The sequence below is a fragment of the Monopterus albus genome, unplaced genomic scaffold (genome assembly GCF_001952655.1).
Source record: "Monopterus albus unplaced genomic scaffold, M_albus_1.0 scaffold288.1, whole genome shotgun sequence".
In the NCBI taxonomy this organism is placed as follows: Eukaryota; Metazoa; Chordata; class Actinopteri; order Synbranchiformes; family Synbranchidae; genus Monopterus; species Monopterus albus.
This window is the reverse complement of record NW_018128168.1, coordinates 545,832-569,326: the sequence shown is the minus strand read 5'-3', so window position 1 is coordinate 569,326 and position 23,495 is coordinate 545,832. Positions and strand designations below refer to the sequence as shown.

General features: G+C 42.6%; 1 protein-coding gene across 4 annotated transcripts in view; it reads left to right on the top strand.

The window, feature by feature from the left end:
* The first annotated feature begins 4 nt into the window (after positions 1 to 4).
* The window catches only part of LOC109973308 (collagen alpha-1(XI) chain-like), a 42,966-nt gene continuing 19,475 nt past the window's right edge, over positions 5 to 23,495 (top strand). For 3 of the 4 annotated variants that reach the window (XM_020622795.1, XM_020622797.1, XM_020622796.1), the window contains exons 1-17: positions 2,854 to 3,168; positions 14,838 to 15,005; positions 16,178 to 16,269; positions 16,735 to 16,856; positions 17,155 to 17,317; positions 18,429 to 18,551; positions 19,608 to 19,727; positions 19,817 to 19,939; positions 20,086 to 20,133; positions 20,584 to 20,625; positions 20,777 to 20,839; positions 20,930 to 21,004; positions 21,380 to 21,463; positions 21,560 to 21,616; positions 23,032 to 23,085; positions 23,204 to 23,257; positions 23,420 to 23,473. In XM_020622795.1, the coding sequence (XP_020478451.1) occupies positions 3,090 to 3,168; positions 14,838 to 15,005; positions 16,178 to 16,269; positions 16,735 to 16,856; positions 17,155 to 17,317; positions 18,429 to 18,551; positions 19,608 to 19,727; positions 19,817 to 19,939; positions 20,086 to 20,133; positions 20,584 to 20,625; positions 20,777 to 20,839; positions 20,930 to 21,004; positions 21,380 to 21,463; positions 21,560 to 21,616; positions 23,032 to 23,085; positions 23,204 to 23,257; positions 23,420 to 23,473 (1,521 nt within the window). In that variant the 5' untranslated portion in view covers positions 2,854 to 3,089. Of the gene's footprint in view, positions 77 to 2,853; positions 3,169 to 14,837; positions 15,006 to 16,177; positions 16,270 to 16,734; positions 16,857 to 17,154; positions 17,318 to 18,428; positions 18,552 to 19,607; positions 19,728 to 19,816; positions 19,940 to 20,085; positions 20,134 to 20,583; positions 20,626 to 20,776; positions 20,840 to 20,929; positions 21,005 to 21,379; positions 21,464 to 21,559; positions 21,617 to 23,031; positions 23,086 to 23,203; positions 23,258 to 23,419; positions 23,474 to 23,495 lie in introns of those variants that run through there. The other variant, XM_020622798.1, reaches the window with a different exon arrangement.

The following is a 23,495-nucleotide window of genomic DNA, read 5'->3' as shown; positions in this document are numbered from 1 at the left end:
TCTGTTGCCTGTCTGCTCTGTGGGCAAACTGAGACAACAGCAGACAACCCGCTCTGCAGGATGAGAGGTGATAAAGGTGAGAGCCACTGTAAGAGGATAAGGGAGACAGAGAAAGTCACATGGACAGGGCACACAGCCGCAACCCAACAAGACTAAGATTATAAGGGCTTGTCTAATGGAGAAGTATAGAAATGGTCAGAAGGAGCTGCATTGTGTCTTTGTGGATTTAGAGAAAGCGTACGACAGAGTGCCAAGAGAGGAGCTATGGTACTGTATGAGGATGTCAGGAGTGGCAGAGAAGTACGTCAGAGTAGTTCAGGATATGTATGAGAAGAGTACGACAGTAGTGAGATGTGCTGTAGGTCAGACAGAGGAGTTCAAGGTGGAGGTGGGGCTACATCAAGGATCGGCTTTGAGTCCCTTCTTGTTTGCTATGGTGATGGACAGGTTGACAGATGAGGTCAGACAGGAATCTCCGTGGACAGTGAGGTTTGTGGATGACATTGTGATCTGTAGTGAGAGCAGAGAGCAGGTGGAGGAACCCCTGGAAAGGTGGAGGTCTGCTCTGGAAAGAAGAGGAATGAAAGTCAGTCGTAAAAACGAATACATGTGTATGAATGAGAGGGAGGGAAGTGGAACAGTGAGGTTACAGGGGGCTGAGGTCAAGAAGGTGCAGGAGTTTAAGTATTTGGGGTCAACAGTCCAGTGTGATGGGGAGTGTAGGAAAGAGGTGAAGAGGCGAGTGCAGGCAGGTTGGAGTGGGTGGAGAAAGGTGTCAGGAGTGTTGTGTGACAGAAGAGTGGCAGCAAGAATCAAAGGAAAGGTGTACAAGACAGTAGTGAGACCAGCTATGCTGTATGGGTTAGAGACTGTAGCAGTGAGGAAAAGACAAGAGGCAGAGATGGAGGTAGCAGAGATGAGGATGTTGAGGTTCTCTTTAGGAGGGACCAGGATGGACAGGATTAGGAATGAGCACATCAGAGGGACAGCTCAGGTTGGCTGTTTTGGGGACAAAGTCAGAGAGGCCAGATTGAGATGGTTTGGACATGTGCAGAGGAGGGATAGTGGTTATATTGGTAGAAGGATGTTGGAGATGGAGCTGCCAGACAAGAGGTCAAGAGGAAGGCCAAAGAGGAGATATATGGATGTGCTAAAAGAGGACATGAAGTTAACTGGGGTGAGAGTAGAGGATGCTGAGGATAGAGTTAGGTGGAAACAGATGATTCGCTGTGGTGACCCCCAACGGAAACAGCCGAAAGAAGAAGAAGAAGAAGAAGTCTGTAATTTCGAACTTTATTTTAATCCTTACCAGGAAAAGAAAACAAACTTCGGGCATAACTGTAAAATCTTCATCACTCTCAGTGACGTTTAGTTTCTGACCAGTAATATAGACTTAATATTTTAAAGCACCAATGGATAAGAAACACTGATATCGGTAGATAGAAGTCGGCCTTTGTAAACCTCTGTGAAGAGATTTGGCGCCACCCAGTGTTCAATGAGATAACAGTTCTCTGTAACTGTATGAACAGGATGTTTTCCCGTTATCCCAAGGCAACAGTAATTTGACTACATTATACATTATGATGCCTGAGGATGTTTTCTTTCTTTTTGTCAATAGGAGAGCCTGAAACATTATAATTAAAACTGGTGGAACAGACTAAACAAATCCTACACACAGACAAATGCAAAATTCTCTCTCTCTCTCTCTCTCTCTCTCTCTCACTCACTCACTCGCACATACACACTGGCACACAAGAGTATAGCTGCTGGTCATAAGTTAAAGACAGCCTACCTGGAGCTGAAGGTTGGGCCTTTGGAATTATGCCAGGACTCTACTTTTTTGTTCACCCAAAACAAAAAGTCAGTATGTAGCCTGCTGTATGTGCCTGGATGTCACTTACTTCTGTTACCAAAATGCGATTTTCTAATAATTATTGTGCACTGCATAAATACATTTGGTTATGACTTGAATACACACTTTTATTTAAAGTCTGACACAATTTACGTGCAATCACATATAAATTTATCCTTACTTAATACAGACTAATGGGGGCCTGAGGCCCATATAGACAGTCGTGCACATATGCATGTGTCTGCATGAGCTGAGCTCAGATTCTGTCTACCTTTTTCTGGCATATATGTCTCCTAAATGGGTTCTGATACCACCCAGTGAGCTGTTTTCTCCTTTTGACTTTCTTATATTAGAGATAAAGAAGGATAAAGCCTTGAAAAAAACGTAGGTAGGGAGGACATTTTGCTTTTCATTATGCCTATAGGAAGACTGGTGTGTGCATTTGAGGAGAGTGTGGGTGGGCAAAGACAGACAGGCACTGGAATTTGGAATCTGGAGCAGCATATTTTTATTAGTTGGGCAGCACAGATGTCCTGTCCTAGCATGCTTTGTGAGTGCTTTACAGAGAGAGAGAGAGCACTGTGAATGAAATGTGCCACAAGCCTTTATTGTTCATGATGTATATTTTGTATTAGGTCCTATAGAGAGAACAGTCCCTTGTTAGGTTCATATTCAGGCAATGAAATTTATTGCACATGTTCCCAGGCATTTGTCGGTGACAGAGTTGTAATGCGTGAGTGCTGGTGTAATGAGTGCCTGCATGCGCCAGAGGGACAGGCAGAGAGACACCACATAGTTCCTTAAATGAGACAATAAAGATGCCAATAAGGGCAGTGTCATTATTTTTGTTTCTGCACAGCCCCACAAGTCTCAGGAGTCTCCGGGGAGGGAGGGGTCACCCCAGAGAGGAGAGGAGGAGAGAGGGAGGTGGGAGAGAAGGGAAAGTTCTCTGAGGGTTAGGGAGGAAAGGCCACTCGAGATTACGGGATTTTTTAAACTGGTCTCGCGAAAAACCGTAAACACTGGAGGACATGGACTGCTGAATATAACCTATCATCGGTTAAACCAGCTTTTGAGCGCGCATTCTTGATTGTCAGGTGGCGGGGTGCGCGTAAAGACGCACAGGCGTGACTTCGCGTGTGCAGAGCCGAAGAGCCTTTGTCTGCAGGTGTCCCACAGAGCCCAGGGGAGCCACGGGGGAGTTACTGGCCGCGGCATCGATAGCTTCAAATGCAATATGATGGATCGATGGAGCGCAGTGCGCGAGACGTGGCTGCTGTTAGTGCTTGTTGCAGCGTTTTACACCTCAAGGGCAGGTATGCTATAATTGTTTATTGTTGTGCAAATCATTTACTATCTGAGCTCAGATGGTTAATTATATTCACTTGTAAAGGTTTAGATAGCCCACGGTTCCTGGCTCCTCTCTTGACCTGTATCACATCACTTGGCACCACCTGCCCTCCAGGCCCTCATGAGCTAATGAGGTTTAAATGTTGTCCCTAACCCTTAACATCATTGTCCTCCACATTTGTGTGTCTAGCCAATTTTTGTTTCTTTCATATAAGCTTGACTTGATATGGATAGGCCAGTTTCTCTCTATACTACATCCCCACACCCTTTCTCCTTCAGTGAAAACGTCTAGTAATTTTCCACATAACTTGCAGAAATATGACAGATGATTTTGTCATGCCAGGTCACGCAGCATAAAGCACACCAAAACGCCTCATTGTGGGCTCCTTGGGCCTACCTTAGACTATGGAAAGACATCGTTTAGACTTGTTCTGCCATACGTGCTGCATCAGTTTGTGCTGTCCTGCAGAGGAATAGAGGATATTTAACTGTCTAGTACTGGGGAGCACACGGAGGCTAATTAAAGTGAGCTGTGCTGAACTGTGGGGGCTCCCACAAGGGGCTGCAGCAGTGGCGCACAGCGCATGGAGGCAGTTAAGGCATCTGTATATCCCTTAGCAGGCATTGCTGCAAATACGTGTCAAAACTTAGTGAACGCTTTGTGGGAATGTTATTATCTCCGATCCCCATCGCCATACGTGCTGCATCAGTTTGTGCTGTCCTGCAGAGGAATAGAGGATATTTAACTGTCTAGTACTGGGGAGCACACGGAGGCTAATTAAAGTGAGCTGTGCTGAACTGTGGGGGCTCCCACAAGGGGCTGCAGCAGTGGCGCACAGCGCATGGAGGCAGTTAAGGCATCTGTATATCCCTTAGCAGGCATTGCTGCAAATACGTGTCAAAACTTAGTGAACGCTTTGTGGGAATGTTATTGTCTCCGATCCCCATCCCCAGTAAACGCCAGTAAACCCGTCTGGTGTCGGGGTAATTGAGACGGAGTTGTCAGTATACATCTGTGGTTAATTGCAAGCAGGAACTGCTGATAGCAAATTCAGCTAACTTGAGTTTTCCGAGTGTAAACAAGTGAAGCCTGAAAACTGTGACTCAAGGCAGTTAGTACGCGCGCCTGCGTGCGCACTGAGCTATCAGTTAATTAGGTACTTAGCTAAAACTAGCGCAGTCATCCAGCAGTAAATCAGCACCTCCATGAACATGATGATGTTCATGGAGGTGCTGATTTAACTGTATGATCAGTTTGTACTTTGTGCTGCTGTTGAACTGTACTGCATCATACAGAAATTTGTTTCTGTCATTTACCATATCTTCAATGATAAAAATAGGTTGGACAAAATAATAGAAACACCTGTCAGTATAAGGCAGTACAAGTCACATAATCACAAACTACACATCCCAGAAAACCCAAACAGTTGATTATTCAAATCTGGCAACACTGGGAACAGCAGCTTAGGTTTTACAAAATCAATAATTCATATAGTTATCTACAACAATATATGAAATAACACCACATTTCTTTATGAAAATAAAAAGGCAAACTGTTGTTGGGGTGCCAGATATTTTTCTTCAGGCATCAAGACAGATCATATGTGCCAGGATATTTGTTAAAGGTATATAGAGTAAAACTGACTTGACTTGACAGGACTATTCAGAAATTTATTATGAAAGAATCAGTGAGCAGGTGACTTGGCAGAGTCTCCACCATGTTGCCTCCACCTGCTCTGTATGAGAGGATGCTGAGAAAGCTTCAAAGTATTTATTATGCCTCGTTAACCTCTAAGCCATTATTAACTTATCTTTGTACTAAAGACTAAGGGAAAAACCTGTCTGCCAGCTGTCAGTCATAGTTTATCACATGTCAGTGATGTAAGAGTATAACAATTTGATTCCAAGTGTGTTTCAAAGGTTGTGGTATTATTACTAAACTACCCTCTGTCTCTGATGGCCATTACTACAGTGACTAATATGACCTCTGCAGCTTTAGGATCATCTGGGGTCAAACTAGGTGAGGGTGTGACCCCTGTAGCATCTCACATCTGGTGGTGTTAGAACACATTCCTGTAAAGAGAAACACAGACACACATAAAGTGAAGATAACACATATACTGTGCATAGATTGTACACCTTTGTGGATCCAAACAGTATAATGTGTTCTTCTGTTTTGCCTTTATCCTCTTCTTAATAACGCCTGTTATTAAACTTTCTTCAGTTACATGTCAATCTTAATTTTTTTATGTTTTCTTTATGTATTTAATTTTTGCTTACTGACAAATGCCATCACTTCATCTGGCTGTCAGCAAGTTAGGTGTGAATTATGATCAAAGACACCTGAGCAATGTGGTCAAGTTAAGGTCAAGCCCGTGATCTCGCCTTAGGTGTTTCAGTCATTTCCCTGGCTCCATGCCTGTCACTTTTGTGTTGAAGTAGTTATTAGTTGACCTAAGCTGTTTATTGCTTTTGAGGTATTCGGAGTATTCGGTGCTCAAAAACCGATTTTAAAACCCATGTAAAGAAGGACAAATTTCTTTAATTTACAGTCTTCCTACTACATTCTGAACAAGTTGCTTCCAAAATGACAGGAGTTGAGATATAATCAGAAGCCCAGTCTCAAATGCAGATGAACCCAATTTATGTCTTGCAGTGTGTCAATGCAGGAAGTGGTGTGAGGTTCACAGTAGATCATCAGACTTGGTTAAGGATCTGAGCCCTATATCTGGTGAGGTCTTCAGTCGGGTTGATATGTGGCATTACCTTTTCCAGTGTGTTTTATTTTGTTGTCTGGCATTAACAAAAACGTCAGCACAACATTAGGAGACTACAAGGAATCAAAATCTGTGGCTTTACAGGTCTGCAAAGATTGAATCTGTATAAAATGGTGCTTCTCTGCTCACACCCCAATCACTGCTGTTTAAACAGGTGTTTTTGATTTGACAGACAATGGGAAACACCTGCTTTTATTTCAGACTGGGGTATGGCCAGAAGCACAACATTAAATTTTGCTGTTTCAAAGCAGTTGTGCCACATGTGATGCAGTGTGGAAATTGTCTTTTTAGATATTTTTAACCAGACGTTGTCGATGTGCCCACCACTTTGGCCTCGACTGGAAACTTTCAACAACTGTTCAATGGATCACCAGGGAATTTCAGTAGCCTCGAGATATTCACGTTTTCCCACAAAATGAATCATAATACCTTGTCATCATGTTCCTTTTCATCAAACACTAATGACAGTCACATCAGCCTAAGCTGTACTTTGTTTTTGTTTGTGCTAATTATAAAATGTTAGCATGCTAACATGCTAAACTAAAGTGCTGCCCTCTTGTTTTAACACTTTAAGTGGTTTCTCACCAATTTCAAATGTCAAGTCAGTTTTTATTTGTATAACCCCAAATCACAAATTTACAACAAGGAGCTTGAATGGCCACTTATGCTTTACTCATCCTTTGCCACTGATAATTCCACTGTCAGCCTGTGTACACATCTCGCCTGCTAGCAAAGAGCTTCGCAACAAGGGCATAATGTGTGCAGGGGTTTATGAATTTCCATGCAGGTGCCCTGCCATCACTGTCCGTTGTTAGCGGTGTCTAAATTGGTTTCTATGTTTTGCTGATGGAGTCAGTTAAAAAAAAGTTATGAAAATGTTAATAAGTGAACCTTGTAGTTGAGTCCCAGTGACAAGAGGGATACCACTAGCCGTAATACAACCCGGGTTCTAGTGGTTAAGTGCTTAGCATCGGCTTCCTTTAAGATAATGTATGCATCCATTTATGTATTCATGTCTGTCTAGGTGCTGTGGAAGACAAAGAATTTGTGTCTGTTTTTGTCTTTGTGTGTTTAGGAAAGAGCAAACTGTAGGTAAAAGACAACAACAGTCAACTGTTTGTTTTCTTGTCAGGCTGTACAAAGGCAAAACAACGTGTGGAGCTACCTGCTCAAATGACAGATTTGGAAATGTTTTTATGCATTGATGGATGAGAGGGGTACTTATAATTGACATCTTGAGCAGAATTGTTTAAATTAGGTTTTTAGGTCAGTTGTAGCAGCGTGGAATGTCTGAAGGTGTTCTTCACAACAACCTGTTGTTGAAATGAGGGCCAGATATTTGAACTACAACAGTGTGTGTGGGCACTGGTGCAATGTGAGCCTTTGTCATGGTTTACAATGTTTCTGTTACAGCGGAGCAGCAACATTTTAGTGCAGTCCAGTTTGTGTATGGTTTCTCACCAATTTCAAAGTCAGTTTTTATTTGTATAACCCCAAATCACAAATTTACAACAAGGAGCTTGAATGGCCACTTATGCTTTACTCATCCTTTGCCACTGATAATTCCACTGTCAGCCTGTGTACACATCTCGCCTGCTAGCAAAGAGCTTCGCAACAAGGGCATAATGTGTGCAGGGGTTTATGAATTTCCATGCAGGTGCCCTGCCATCACTGTCCGTTGTTAGCGGTGTCTAAATTGGTTTCTATGTTTTGCTGATGGAGTCAGTTAAAAAAAAGTTATGAAAATGTTAATAAGTGAACCTTGTAGTTGAGTCCCAGTGACAAGAGGGATACCACTAGCCGTAATACAACCCGGGTTCTAGTGGTTAAGTGCTTAGCATCGGCTTCCTTTAAGATAATGTATGCATCCATTTATGTATTCATGTCTGTCTAGGTGCTGTTTTTGTCTTTGTGTGTTTAGGAAAGAGCAAACTGTAGGTAAAAGACAACAACAGTCAACTGTTTGTTTTCTTGTCAGGCTGTACAAAGGCAAAACAACGTGTGGAGCTACCTGCTCAAATGACAGATTTGGAAATGTTTTTATGCATTGATGGATGAGAGGGGTACTTATAATTGACATCTTGAGCAGAATTGTTTAAATTAGGTTTTTAGGTCAGTTGTAGCAGCGTGGAATGTCTGAAGGTGTTCTTCACAACAACCTGTTGTTGAAATGAGGGCCAGATATTTGAACTACAACAGTGTGTGTGGGCACTGGTGCAATTGGAGCCTTTGTCATGGTTTACAATGTTTCTGTTACAGCGGAGCAGCAACATTTTAGTGCAGTCCAGTGTTTAGTTTGTGTGTGCTGTGTAGCTCTTGGTTAAGCTTTTGTTAGAAATGACACAACCTTGCTGCAGTTCTACTGATTCATATTGATAGTTGTGGAGTAGTTCAACACAACCTTTTCCCTCAGTTCCAACCATGACATTGACATTTGCAGCCTGATTGAAATGTTTTAAGTATTCACATATTGGATGGGAACTTTGCTCTAGATGTTCATGTTCCCCACAGGACACATTCTAAGAACTTAACCTTTTCCTTCTGAGCCATCATCAGGTCAGCATTTTAACATTTCCACTACCTTTATGATACCTTTTTAGTAATGGCTAATCAGAGCAGTTCCTCTCACTGTCACTGTCTTGATGGGTGATCTGGAGAGACTCCATCAGAGAAAGTTTTCACATGAGGACTCTGATATAGTCATCCATGAGTGCAATGTCACCATGACCACATCTACGAAAATATATGAGATCCAGTGATGAAAGATTACCAATTATGTACTCCATTCCTAAACTATGAGGAGAAAAATATTCATCGTAGAAGTATTGTACATAAATGTCGGCTCAGTAGTCTGCTAATATGATTGACCAGCTTTTGTGCGTGGAAACAAGAAGGACTGGTCCTGTACTGTACTCGGCAGCAGTTACAGGGTGTAATGGACTCACAGATAGTGAGTAAGATAGTCGGTGCATCATGAAGTGTGCCAACCCTGTTTGACCATATTCATATCTGTAGCCATATGCTGCCAACTGGCTTATTAATCGTAACTGAAAATCCTCTTTCTAAATTTTCATACATATTTCATATATGGTTCATTTCACACTGAATTTTCCACAGTGAATTCCAGCAGATCAGTGGTGGATCTAAGGGATTATTTTAAGTTGTTGTGGCCATTAAAGTATATTTGGATACCTGTTTTCATGCTTCCTAGCCTAGACTCAGGAAAACTGCCATGCACCTGCGTTTGCGATGTGAAAAGGTTTTAATGCAATCACATGGCCTCAGTTGCACCTCTCCTCCCACGTCCATGTAAGAGCAGTCATTCATGGCAGGAAAATACCAAATATACCAATGCAAAAAAAACAAAACAAAAAAAAAAGCAGCTGAGGCCAAGAAAAGCTGCATTTGAAGCTATGCCTGCTTTGGGCTGTTGGGAAGAGAGAGGCCGTACTCCTCTTCTGACACATTAGACTTTAGAGTTAGTACTATCTATAAAACAGCTTTTTCTGTATTGTTACCTTTTAAAATTGAAGTCAGATTTGTCCTAGTTTACACCAGATGCAGTTGATTCTGGTTAATGTCTTGACTCTGCTCTTCCCTGTCCCAGTCGGAAAGCCATTTCAATTAGCCGTCTCTTTAGGGCAAAAACAAGAATTAGTTTGTTTTTTTTACCGATGATGCTCAGAGTTTCACATGATCCTTAAACATTCTGTATTGCACGTGCAGTGTTTTATTTTGAAATATTTGTTCAGTCACTGAAAAAGACTTTAACAAAAGGGTACCAGCATGGAACAAGCAGGTCTTTTACTTTTTGGCCAACTAACTGCAAGTATAAAATGTGTCTTTGTAGCATGTGATTGGCTGCTTGGTTGATTTTGAGCCTACAGTCATAACAAGCACCACTCTATTTTGCACAAGCAGCTCTTACTGTATGTGATAACATTAGACTCTAAACTGATTCCTTTGTTCAAGTAAAGGCACTGTCTGCTACACATGGTAACTTCTAGTTCGCCTACGAATCAGTCCTCTAAGTACATTATGTTGTGATGGTAACCATGATTTGATGTGAAGATGTTGGTTGTAACAGAGAATATTGACTGGCCTCATGCAGAACACAAAAATGCACATAACTAAAATGCTGGTGATAATCATTTGTGTCATTATATTGTACTCTTTACAAGTGTAGTACAGTGGGTCTCTGTGCTATAAATGTTTCTTGTGATTGAAAATAGGCTCACTCTTTGTTCTCCAAAATCAAAGTCACTGTATGATGCAACATCCAACAATAATAGAGCCCAGAGCCACATAAAGCAGTGTGAAGCTGCCCAGAAAGACGTGGGACCCTGTGAATGACAAATATTGATGCAGTCTTTGATCTGTGTTTGAGAGGAACTGTGAATGAATGTTCGAGCTGTGATTTCAACACGAGTGCCACAGATTCCTAGAAGGATATCCATGTCTGTTTGTCTGTCTGTCTGCAGACCTCTCACTCCCTTTCTCTGTAAGAAATATTAGCGATTCATCTAAGTAAATGCATGTGTGTGCTGTATGCACAGACTAGTGTGTCTGTGTGTGTGTCAGACAGCAGGATACTGTAGAGTGTGTTTCTTTGATCAGAGCCAGCTAAACTGGGAGGAAAGAAAACATGTGGGCCCTCCGTCCTGTTCTTCCCTCAGCACTCTAGTCACCTCTTCAGTCTGATTTTCATCTTCCTCTTTTTCTCATTTGCCTGGTTTCTTCCCTGAGAAGAGCCATGTCACATGCTTGAGTGTAGGAGGAGGAAGAGTAAAAGAGGTAACGGAGTGGAATGACAGGGTCTTTGGGCACATCCTCTGTGGGGGTTTCAGTCTCGGTGTGTGTGTGTGTGTATGTTTTTGTGCAGTGGTTTAGGAGGCTCGATTAAACATTGCATATTGTTTCTGTTATTGCATGTTTTTACATTCTTTACCATTACTGAAATAATGACAGACTAATCACAAACACACACGTACACAAAAAGCCATTTAGCCGGTCTTCAGTCATACACACACAAACACAGACACACATCTGTTTTTCAGAAAATCCATAGTCTTTGCAATGTGGTGCCCATTAAGTTGTCTCTGGGTATGCGTGTGTGTGCGCGCCAGTGTGTTGTTTGTGCCGTGAGTCTGCTGAAGCAACTCACTTATTTGTACGTCCATTGTATAAAAATGTGGAACCTTAGCCACAGTGGCCTCTACTTCACTGCTTCTCTTTTTTTGGAACACATCTTCTAAGTTAAACATTTGTATTGTCCATAGTTTGGATGCAGACATTATTACACAGATCAGGTATTGGCCATAAGTGACAGATCCACAGCACATTTAGTTTTTCAGTGTCTTTATAGAGGAATAGGTTCATGACAGGTAAAACTGGAAGTGGGTACACCTGAAATTTATGTAGAAATCCCTCAAGGTGAAAGGGGAAACAGGAAATTGGGTCTGTAAACTTTGATGGATGTTTTCTACCAAATAACTTTGGTCAAATGGTGACTTAAAAATGCATTCCCATGTCCCAGCAAAGATACAGTGTTACTATTACCTATAGGAATTATGGCTGAAATGAGCAGTAAAGCAGAATTATCTGGTTGTGCTGTCTCCCTGTCTGTTTTAGTGGTGTACCTGAATAGTTTGCTCTTGTTGTGGATATTCCTGTTCAAACTGTGGCTGTTCTGCTTTATGTTGAGGCTTCCATCCGACATGCTCTGCAAGTGTGTGCATGTTGATCATGGTGCCCCTCACACCAGAGTTTAGAGCCTCGGGATACTAGCAGTAACTGATGGAGACCAGCACACCACCTGGCTATGTGCAGCACAGTATATGTACAGTGTGAGTGTGTGTGTGTATGCATGCATCTGTGCACATCATGTGGATGCTATTTTGGGCTTGTATGTAGTCATGCATCAACAGCATTGGTAAACTATACCTAATGTGTTTAAGTGTATATGGAGTGAGAGCAAAGGCAGCATGTCTCATCTTGTCCTCTGTTGCATTCAGATGTCAGCGCTGCCGATCATTTCTTGGTATGTGGAATCGAAACAACTCTTCTTGTTCACACTGCTTATATATCAGGAGAAGTGTCCCATCAAGACTGGCCATTGTCTCTTAACAGGTGTGAACTGCTGCTTTGTAGCCTTTCTGTGGCAAAAAAGGAAAACAGATTGGGAGCTAATGATGAACAAAGAAAAAGAGAAAGCCCTTATATAATGTAATGCAACATTACAGAGCCCCTCCAGGGGGGATGGAGTAGGAATAAGGGTATAATGAAAATGTATCCACACAGATTAATAACCCATGCACACAGGTTAGCAATCAATGTGTGTGAAATACTAAAGTCAAAATGTGTTTATTGGTAAAGACTTCCAAATGGAGCTCTGTCATTGCACTAAGAATAAAGTGGGCAGGACAGTTTTAAAGGAGTAGTTTAGTGGTTTGTATAAAGCAACAGCCAGTAGCCAGCAGATTATCTTAGTTTAGCATAAACGGTGGAAGCAGAGGAAAGCATCTCTTTTGGCTCTGTACGCAGCTGCTCTGTACAGGTGCTTCTATTTTTCTGGCCACTCAGAGTTTGTTTGTGTGACTATACCTTGTATGGATCGAATGCTTCTTATTGCCTTGTTATATGTTACTATTGCTCGAAATAAATAAATAAATTCATGACAGTATAATTTACTCACAGCTGCATCCTGTAAGGGCAGGTGGTGAGTCATGGTGCAGGTCGACCCTACTTGACCTGATTTATATCTACAGTCACATTCTGAGGACTAATTCATTTAACCTATTTGATAATGATCTTTGGTCACACACATTTCACCATTTAGATAATCTCATAGGGGGCAGCATGGTGAGCAGTGGTTAGCACTGTCGTCTCACAACAAGAAGGTTCCAGGTTCGAGCCCCGACCGACCTGATACCTTTCTGTGCGGAGTTTGCATGTTTTCCCTGCGTGGGCTCTCTCCAGGTACTCCGGCTTCCTCTCACAGTCCAAAGACATGCATCTTAGGTTGATTGTTAACTCTAAATTGCCCGTGGGAGTGAATGTGGGTGTGGGTGGTTGTGTGTCTCTAAGTGTCAGCCCTGTGATAGACTGGCAACCTGTCCAGGGTGTACGCCGCCTCTCGCCAGTGATAGCTGGGATTGTTTCCAGCCCCCCGAGACCCTCTTCAAGATAAGCGGTATAGATAACGGATATGGATAATTTCATAATAAATCATTCACATTTTAGCAGATCATTTGTAGATTTAAGGGTTTATGTGAAACTTGTGTGGTTGTTAAATTTGGGCTCCTGTTCTCACAGAAAAACAAATCATCTCCTAAATGTCAACTTTTTACAGATGTTTCTCAGCTCTTAAAGTAACAAAAATGGGATTTTTACAGTATGAGTAGGTCACCATATCACTGGACGTTTAAATTGAGCATTATTAGCTGCATCAATACATAAGATTATGCCAAGCACATGAAACAATTAAGGCTGACAGACAGACAGATGTGCAAACTGAAAAAAATGAAAAAATAACAACTACTCGGTGAACTCAGACTCAGATATTATGTCAACCTTTTGTGCACATGCACATGTATGTGTGTGTGTGTGTGTGTGTGTTGAAAGGTGCTCGGCAGATGGAGGGTTTACGTAAGCCTTAGAAATACGTGAAAAAAGCCCCACCAGTAGAGACTTGCCCTCCTCTCCCCTGCCATCTATTATTTCTTCTATTTCTCGCTTTACCCCTTTTTTCCCATTTCACCTTCAATATGTTGCACATTCCTCTGCTGTGTTCTCCAGCAGTCACAGTGGAATGCGTGTATATGAAAGAAATCTCATGTGTGTGACACATATGTTGAGCATTTCTGCCTGATCTACAGCTGTGGCCATATCTTTCAAACATCTCTCTTATTTTTTTGTGTTTCTTGTGCCTGTAATTGTCACAACACATCTTTATATTTTTGACCTCTGGTATTGTTCGTCGTTGTGTGATGCAGACTTTATGTGGTGAGTGTGTCAGTGCCAAGATGTGTGTTAGCATGTGATTACGTTAAGCTTCTACAGCAAGTATGTGTCCTGGAAAGCGAGACAGACACAGCACATGGCCAGACTGATAAAATATTTAATTAGTTTCTTTACCAGGTAGCTTACAGTACTTATAGAGGCAGCATCAACCACATATGTCAGAGCTAACCTCACACAAAAATAGCAAACTTTGTATTGCTAGAGAAAATACTTTAATGCTCATCTGCTTTTGGTGCTGAGTAGGAAATGCATAGTGGATCTATCAGAGCTTGTTTATAGCTAAAAGTGGTCACCAATAGAATATTTTGAGTCAGAAATGCACAGAATGAAGCTTAAAATCTCTGAAGTGTTTGATTGATGATTAGTATAAATGCTATTGATTAGTGCAGCTTTAAAAACAGGACACCTACAGTAAAAATGGCTTCTAGACAAAGGTTACAGATCCTTCGCTTTTATTCAGTTATCTTAGTCAACAATATTTTTAAGAAAGCAACGTAAAACCTTCTTTTACTTTTTTGCTGTTTGAGGTGTGACAGTGTGTATGATGGGAGTTGTATCTTTGTTTATATGCTGTGTCAGGACAGCGGGCTGATGCTGGACTGGCAGTGGCGATCCAGGACTCCTACAAAGAAGACCGGCCATCAGTAACTCACTGAGTGCTCTATAGCAGCACCGAGTAAAGGCTTTTTGAAACTGTGTGGCAGGTCCAACTTAGGCAGCGTGCCACTGCAGTCAAATTGTAGAGACACCTGCGTGACTGGACTGAACAGTCACAGATCAGCTCGCCGTCAGACTCTCCTGTCCTCTCATTCATACTGTTTCATGTCTTTTGGCAGCCAATCCCATTGATGTCCTGAAGGTCCTGGAGCTGTCAGAGGACATGGAAGGTGTGTCGCTGGAGGCAGGTTTGTGCACCAGCAGAGAAGGCAGAGAGGAGACGGACCTCTCATTTAAAATCAACAAGAAGATACAACTGAGTGTGCCTACTAGGCAACTCTTCCCTGGTAAGTCCTCATTCAGTTTTTTTTTATTTTCAATTCAGTTCAGTTTTATTTGTATAGCACCAAATCACAACAAAAGTTGTCTCAGGACACTTTGCAAAGTGAGGTCTGGACTTTACTATTACTAATATTATAGAGGAAAACACAACAAATCCCCCCTGAGCAGCACTTGGTGACAGTAGGCAGGAAAAACTCCCTTTTAACACAAGATACCTCCGACAGACCCTCAGACTCTTGGTGGGCGGCCTTCTGCCTCAACCAGTTGGGGTAAGTGGACAGAGGAGTGAGCTCTATGAGGTCTTTAAGATAGATGGAGCCTTGTCATTAAGGGCTTTGTATATGTTAGTACAAGGATTTTAAATTCTATTCTGGATTTTTTGTGAGCCAGTGGAGAGAAGCTAATAAGAGAGAGATTCTCTCTCGCTAGTTTCTGGTTGCAGCATTTTGGATTAACTCGAGGCTTTTTAGGGACATTTATTGGGACATCCTGATAGTAAAGAGTAAGGTCAGTGAAAACAAACAGAACCCGTGACGAGTGTTACTTGTCATTACATGTTTCAGTAGGTTTCTATAACAGAAAAACCCCTTACTATACTTGGGAGGATTAGCAGCATCTCAATGAGATACTACTTTCCTCAAGACAGTTTCATTGTTCAGCCAAAGAAGTGCTCTGTTGTGCAACAAGAGGCCATCTCAGCAGGCGATAGGTTCCATTTAGCTTAGGAGAGAAGGTAAAATAAAAATCACTGGAATAAGGGGATCTGGTAACTTGACACGAGTTTGCAGCTTTCATTAGTCCCCACCCCCCTAATTGCTACAACTTAAATAATTGTTATTTTCCTAGGATTAATGACATTGTGAAATAATTTCTGTGGACTCTAGGAACCACAAGTAAACCTGCACTCTGAGAGCAAAGTGCTCTGTTAGGATGATAAGGCTCTACGAGGTCTTTAAGATACGATGGAGCCTTGTCATTAACATTACTCTGGCTGCAGCATTTTGGATTAACTGGAGGCTTTTTAGGGAATTATTGGGACATCCTGATAGTAAAGAGTTACAGTAGTCCAGCCTGGAAGTAACAAATGCATGGACCAATGCAAATCTCTGTGTGGGCTTGTTTGATGCAGTAATGAACTAAGTGTGGGTATGTATGTATGTATGTGTATTCCCTCCAGATTCGTCATTCCCAGTGAATTTCTCAGTGATGACAACAGTCAGAGCTGTAAAAAGCTCACAGGTCTTTCTTCTCTCCCTGTATGATTCGCAGGTATGCATCATACACCAAGAAACCAAGCATCATGCTGAATTATTAACAATTCAGCTTTCTGTCACTTGGCATGTTCTGTCTTTTAAATGTATCCACTATAAATTGTTATAAAAAACAGGGAACCTCTGCCTATATTCAGATAATTCAGCCAAATTAACCAACCCGCTAGACTGAGATTGTGCAGGAGGCATTCCTACTTGGATCAGCATCACAGGTCATCCCCAGAATGGGAATATGTTTTATCAGTTTTGCTAAATTTATTAAATATTTGCCAAAGACTGAATCTTCATGGAAATATTGTGTAAATGCTGCATCCCATTTACACTAACCAGCATACAGTTGGTTAATGCACTGTAAATGGCTAAACATAAAGAACACACTAGATGGAAATTGTTAATACTAGTCTGACATGATGATCTTATCCCAACATCCCACTTTCCTTCCTTCCTTCTCTCTGTATCTCAGGGCACACAGCAGCTGGGTATAGAGATCGCTCGTTCTCCTGTCTTCCTGTATGAGGACCATGAGGGTCAACCACCTCCAGAACTTTACCCCACCTTTAGAAAGATCAACCTGGCTGATGGCAAGTGGGTAACAGGCACCCATACACACACTTTTGACATCCAGCGGGAAGTACATTCCATTTGGATTTATTCCTTTATTGGTTCATTTAACAGGAACGGTGTACATTAATAGACATTGCTGTAAATGCAACAGGGTTAGCCAAGAGGCTGTTTTTCCATCTGTGGTCCCTGGACAGGTGTTACAGAAATGGAGTATAAGAATAGAAAATTATCATTGAAAAGTTACTGTGGTGATGCAGAGAAGCATGCACAACAAAAAAGAAGAGAATGAGTGAACTTCTAACTCTCTCCTTCCTGCCAGGTGGCACAGGGTAGCATACAGGGTGGAGGGCCAGTCAGTGACTCTTTACCTGGACTGTGACGAGGTGGACACCCTGGACCTGCTCAGAGGTCATGACCCCCACATTAGCACTGAGGGTGTTACTGTGTTTGGAACTCGCCTGCTGGATGAAGGCGTGTTTGAGGTAGGGATATCAGCGTGTGCATTGACTGTATGTGTGTGTTTATGTGTTTGTATGAGACACTGAGTGGGGTTAAAGACAAAGGATGAAGTGAGTGGAGCTGGTGGTCAGCCCACTTTATTCATGCCAAGCCAGGCGGGCACTGGTTGGCCTGTGTTTCTACCATGCTGACCTGGGAGCAGCTCAGCACGGCCCCACTGCGCACGCCTTGGCTCTACAGGAATGACCTGTGCTGATAGGGAAAAACTAGGATCCAAACCATTCACCTTGTTACAGTAACAGTAATTCTGACTTTGATAAAAACTAAAATGTCTTGGCAAAAATACAAAGAATGAAATCACATAATAAGTTCCTTGTGCATGTGAGGAAATGTCTGTGCTTGTTGCTTCTTGTTTCATTTAGCCAACAACCTGAAAAATGAATAAAGCCTTGTCTCACTACACTGCCCTCCAGTGGTTGTGAGCTTGTACTCCACCTTTCCCTGCTGCTCTGAGCCTGGTACGGCACAGCTGAAGAGGATTTAAATGTATTATCAGATAAATCTGATGACAAATAATTATGCAAGTAAATATCGTACAATATGAACCTTTATTATCTGAGCACTGTCTTGATTAAACTCACAAAATCCTGCAAGTTATTCACAATAACACTGGAAAAATGTTTTCCAAATGAGTTGTGTTTCTGTTGTGGCCCCGGGTCATTTGAGGTCATTTCAACAGATCTTAAGTGTGAACTCTGACATTCGCAGCTGTGTCAAGTGGTCCATCTGTTAAAGTGAACAACTCCTAGCTTGTATGTGGCTTGGACGCCCTTCCATGTATGTGAATATGTGTGTGATGTTTATGTGTAAAACACAGTGAAAGGGGGCAAGAGTTTGTGTCTGTCTGTGTGCTGGCACCACTGAAGCTGGCACCGACTTTGGAGATGATTAGCTGCAGAGCAATGACAAAAACAGCCTGTTTAGTAACTTTGATGTGAATAAATGAACACATGCATTAAAAGGTAAAGACATGGGAGACACTTGGAGCAGTGTTGACATCTACAATGTGGTAGTTTTAGTAATTTAGAATCACAGATTTGCTCATTTTTGTTTGTGTGTGCTGTTGTGACACAGGGAGACATCCAGCAGCTGCTGATCATCAGTGACCCTGGGGCTGCAGAGACATACTGTCAGGACTACATCCCAGACTGTGATGCACCTTTGCCCTACGACAGCATATTACCAGTGGATGAGGAGGCAAGTCCTATTTGAACAGGCAACCAGAAAAGCAGAGAGACAGTTGAACCACATGTCTAGTCGAAGACATGAAGAGCACATGGATCCCAGTCAGAAAGCAGCCACGTGGAATACCTGGCCCAGTCCTCACATACTGTAGCACTCACTGTGAAACATCTCAGGTGTTGAATGACTGTTGTTTAAAAAGTAAAGGAACCCTACAGGTTTTATTTGTCACAGGAAAACTGGGCATTTATGGACAGTTTAGAAGGTGGCTGTGGCCACTATATGTGTGGTTTAATTGTTTTGAGTAATATATGTACTGGGTACTATGAATCGTTGTGGGCTGTGGAGGAGTTTTCACTGTGTGGGGGTTTGGACAAGTGTTTGTTGCTGTTGCACATATTTGCATGTGCAAACACACAGTTTCAAAAGCATTCAGATGCCTCCAGCTGTTTGTTTCCTTGCACTTGATATACTTCATAAATCAGTGTGCACTGAGCTTTTACCTTCTCTCGTTTCTCTGTATCCTTCTTAGTAAAACACTGCATGGTTTTGGGATCCTGTGTAGTTTGCCGGATTCTGTGTGGCACTGCTTTTCAAACCCTCTTTCACTGCTGCTGCTTAATGTATCATCTGGCTTACAGCTCAAACACACTCCAGGATTCTGGGTTTATTGGGCTCAGTTGTTTTAGTGTATCAGCACCAACAGTGAACTCAGCATGGAGAAAAACATGGAACTGAGGCAGCAATGAAGCCGTCATGCTGAATTGTGCTAGCCTGAAGAAGCCAAAATAAAGCAGCCAGCTGAAGCTGTGCCTTGAGGGGACTATGCCAAGCTTTTCTTGGATTTTTCATGGTATTTTTAATGCAGGAGATCACTCAGCCAGACAGCCTGGTAGAGGAAGTATTTCTCATTTATGTCCTAAAAGTTATCACTCTGACATCTCTGTTCATTTTATCAGTTCTGTTCATCTATTTTAGTGCTCTGGGTATGTGCTGCTACATGTGCTGACATCCTACCTCAACTTTGTTGTTGGGCTCTGTCATGTATTGTGGTTATTTTATGGTCTTCAGGTGGAGAGAGTGCCTAAGAAACATGTGGTCGAAGAGTTTGAGGAGTTTGACTATAGCGACCCCTATGACGACACCTCTGTTTCTATGGTGACCGCAGGTCCTAATGTCACTGAGTATGAGGTGAGACTGCACAAAGGACAGCAGCATGAGCTTTTGTGTATTTGTGTTATATCTCATCTTTTGTCTCTGTGTGCATTGTTGTTTGACAGATAGTAGAGTACGAATACTATGACAACACTACAGATTACAACAACGAGTATGAATATGAGGAAGAATACGATGAACGCTATGGGCCAGCAGAGAGAGAACGGGAATACACCATCGCTGCACAGGTACCATCCAAACTTTTGCAGTCAAGGAATTTTTTTTCTGGTTTACATGAAGAAATCCAGTGTAGAGAATAGAAAACTACCCCTTTGTTCCTCTCAGTCATCTACATTAATGTCGTTCCTATCTCTGAACCATATCCTCTTGTTAGGACATACCAGAGAAAGGACAGAAAGGTGAACCAGGCTATTTAGGAGCGGTGAGAAAACACAAACACACATCTACACTAGGGCTGAACTTGCCATGGGTAAGGTTGTGGTGTTGTCAAGATATTTCATGGTCTAAATCAGGAAAATCAGTAGAATGACAATTTATAGACTGTTCAGGTGAATAGCTCTTACAGCTACTTGTGTTAACACAATAATTGATTGAGAACTATATATTGACAACACTTACTGACAAGTTTATTTCTCAACAGCTAAATGTTCTGCTCTGCACATATCTTGGTCTCAATTCTTCAATAACCAAATCCTTAACAGAATACCTTTTCATGTTATGTGAAAACCTGGCTACAACAGTATTTGTCAGGTGGAGGATGGTATTGTTACTGGAACTCTGGTATTCTATTTTTGACACTAGTCTCCAGTGGTCAAACAATATTCAGCCCTAAATCTCATAGAAAAGGTTGATTTTTGTGAAATTTCTGCAGGGAACCCTGATCACAGGACCACATGGGCCTCCAGGACCCGAGGTTGGTGAATTTTTGATGCATGAGTAAGAAAAGTAAGAAAAGACCTCTTTAGCACAAATGAACCTGCAGTGTCTTTTAATATAAAAATGGAAGCTTGTAAGTAAATAGATTATATCACTTGCAAATGACTGTGTTTTATTTGTGGCTGCAGGGACAACAGGGACCTCCTGGACTCACAGGTCCAGTAGGACCTCGAGGAGACCCCGGGGAGCTGGTACGAACTGCCCTCTGTTTGCTGTGTGAGTAACGGAGTCCACTATATGTTGGCATCTCTCCATTACTATCTTCTTCTGTCTCCTCTCAGGGCCCTCCAGGGCGACCAGGTCTTAATGGAGCTGATGGGATCCAAGGACCCCCAGGAAACATCATGCTCATACCGGTAACATGATGATATTTCTGTTGCTTGAGGCCTCAGAAACTGCAGTGATGTTGCTGTGACAGTTATTCGGTACCATTGACCCTCAACAGAGCCTCAGGGCTAAGGAAAATATTTGAATGTTGTAATTGATAATGAGCTGGCTCAAGGCTGCTACACGTATTAACCATTTCTTTGACATTGTTATTAAGCCCTTGAACCATTTAGTGACCCCTCCTGCTCTGTGTCATGTTTCACTACTCATTCATTCAGGCTTTTCCTTTAATTTTACTCCTCTGAACATTGCTGTACATGCATTAAGTAGCAATGCCACATATTGACCACTGGGTGGGGTAGTGAGATTCACTAAAAACTTTGCATGTGTGAATGTGTGTACAGTTTCAGTCAGGTGGTGATCCAAGGACAGGCACTGGGGTCTCAGCACAGGAGGCGCAGGCTCAGGCCATCCTGCAGCAGACCAAGGTACATAGACCATCACCATTACATTTTAAACACACACAGAGCTGCTGTGGAACTTGACATTTGGCTTGTTCCTCCTCCTTCTCCCTCCTCTTCTAGCTGGCTATGAAAGGACCTCCAGGGCCACTTGGCCTTAGGGGAAGACCTGGACCACTGGTGAGTGAAATCAGTTCACGTTGCCATTTCTGTGTTTCATGAAAATGCAGGTGGAGGGTGAATAATTGCCTGCAGAACAGACTGTGGATAGTAGCCAAGCAGCAACCTCTGAAGCTGAGAAATGAAGCCAGTGCCAAAACCTGCAGTTCCTCGAATGGCCACCTGAGGTTGGCTCCAAAACGGAGTTAATCACCATAGACTCCCATGTTAAACTGCCCAACTTTACAGCAGAAATAAAGATGTTTACAGCCTGGAACAAAAACAGTTTTGGTCTCTACAGCTAATTTCCCCTTCCATGACAGCTGTATGGGGGTGAATTTTTATATAGCTCGCCTGTTTAAATTATATTGAGACTAAAAGTTGTGCATAATTATGGGTGTAGCCGCTTTGAGTGAACAGCATGAGGGTCCCGCCACTGCTGTTTAGCTTCATTCTGCCTATTCAGCCCAGCTCAGCTACACTCAAGCGCTGCCTCTTTGTCCATTTCTGCATTAGACATAGCAGGTGGAGTAAAGCCCTATCAATATGGCGACAGCCAGACTTCAAAACCCAGTGGGTGACATCATGATGGGTTTGTCCAGCATTTATATACAGTCGATGGTAGCATCAGAGTTATTTCTTTCATTCGAGATTAAGTACAAGAAAGCAACATAGCATTTGGTCACACTACTTCACAACGTACTGGAAAAAGCAGATGACTACACGTAGTGTTATAAGATGTTAAAACTAGAGAGGCAACCTCAGCATTACTGAGAAATGTAATTAAAATGGCAGTGGACTCTCCAACATGAAAAACAATGTACAGTTTAGACTGACGAATGTACAACAAGGCAGCAGAACACACATCTGATATCCTGTATCAATATGTTACCTGTTTTAATACACTTCATTGCAGTGTTTAGCATTGCAAATGACCTGTTACGCTTACCTCCTGAGCTGTGCCAGAACCTGGGTTCAAGAACTCACCCCCAAAGCAGGTAGAGGACATTCATTCATTCATTTTCTACCGCTTAGTCCCTGAACGGGGTCACGGGGGGAGCCAATCCCGGGCAGCAATCGGGCGAAGGCGGGGTACACCCTGGACAGGTCGCCAATCCATCGCAGGGTTAACACATAGACGAACAACCATACACACGCATGCACTCCTATGGGCAATTTAGAGACACCAGTCAACCTAAGCTGCATGTCGTTGGACTGTGGGAGGAAGCCGGAGTACCCGGAGAGAACCCACGCAAGCACGGGGAGAACATGCAAACTCCACACAGAAAGGTCCCAGGTGGGGCCCGAACCCACCCTAGGTAGAGGACAGTGAAAGCAAAAGCATTAGCTACATGTTAAGTTACAGGATATTCACTAACATGTGCTGACAGTGGTTCCGAAAGCAGACAAGTGAATGTTGTAAACTTTGTTTCTAGGGTGCACCAGGTCCTTCTGGGCTGAAGGGGTCGACTGGAGATACGGGGCCACCGGTGAGTTAGCTGGTTGTCATGGCAGCACACTCAGTACCTCACTCCGTTGTATAACATTTGAACTCATTTGTGAACCAGCTCAACTGTCTCATGCTCTCTTTCCTCTTTTTCATCCCAGGGTCCTCCAGGACTTACAGGTATTCCAGGTCAGAATGGACGACATGGGAAAAGGGTGAGACTGTTCACCGCAGGCTTTTCTGTAAATCTCTTCTATTGTCTGTTGTTACCTTCTCATTCCAGAGAATGACCATGGAGTAGTTTTTCCTCAGTGACTTAAACATTTACAGTATGTCAGTGAGGAATCTACCATGTCTAATGCTTGTGTGTTCATTAGGGTCGAGCGGGTGCAGATGGTGTCCGTGGTGCAATAGGAGAGCCTGGAGCAAAGGTGAGGAAGAACTGGCGTTCGC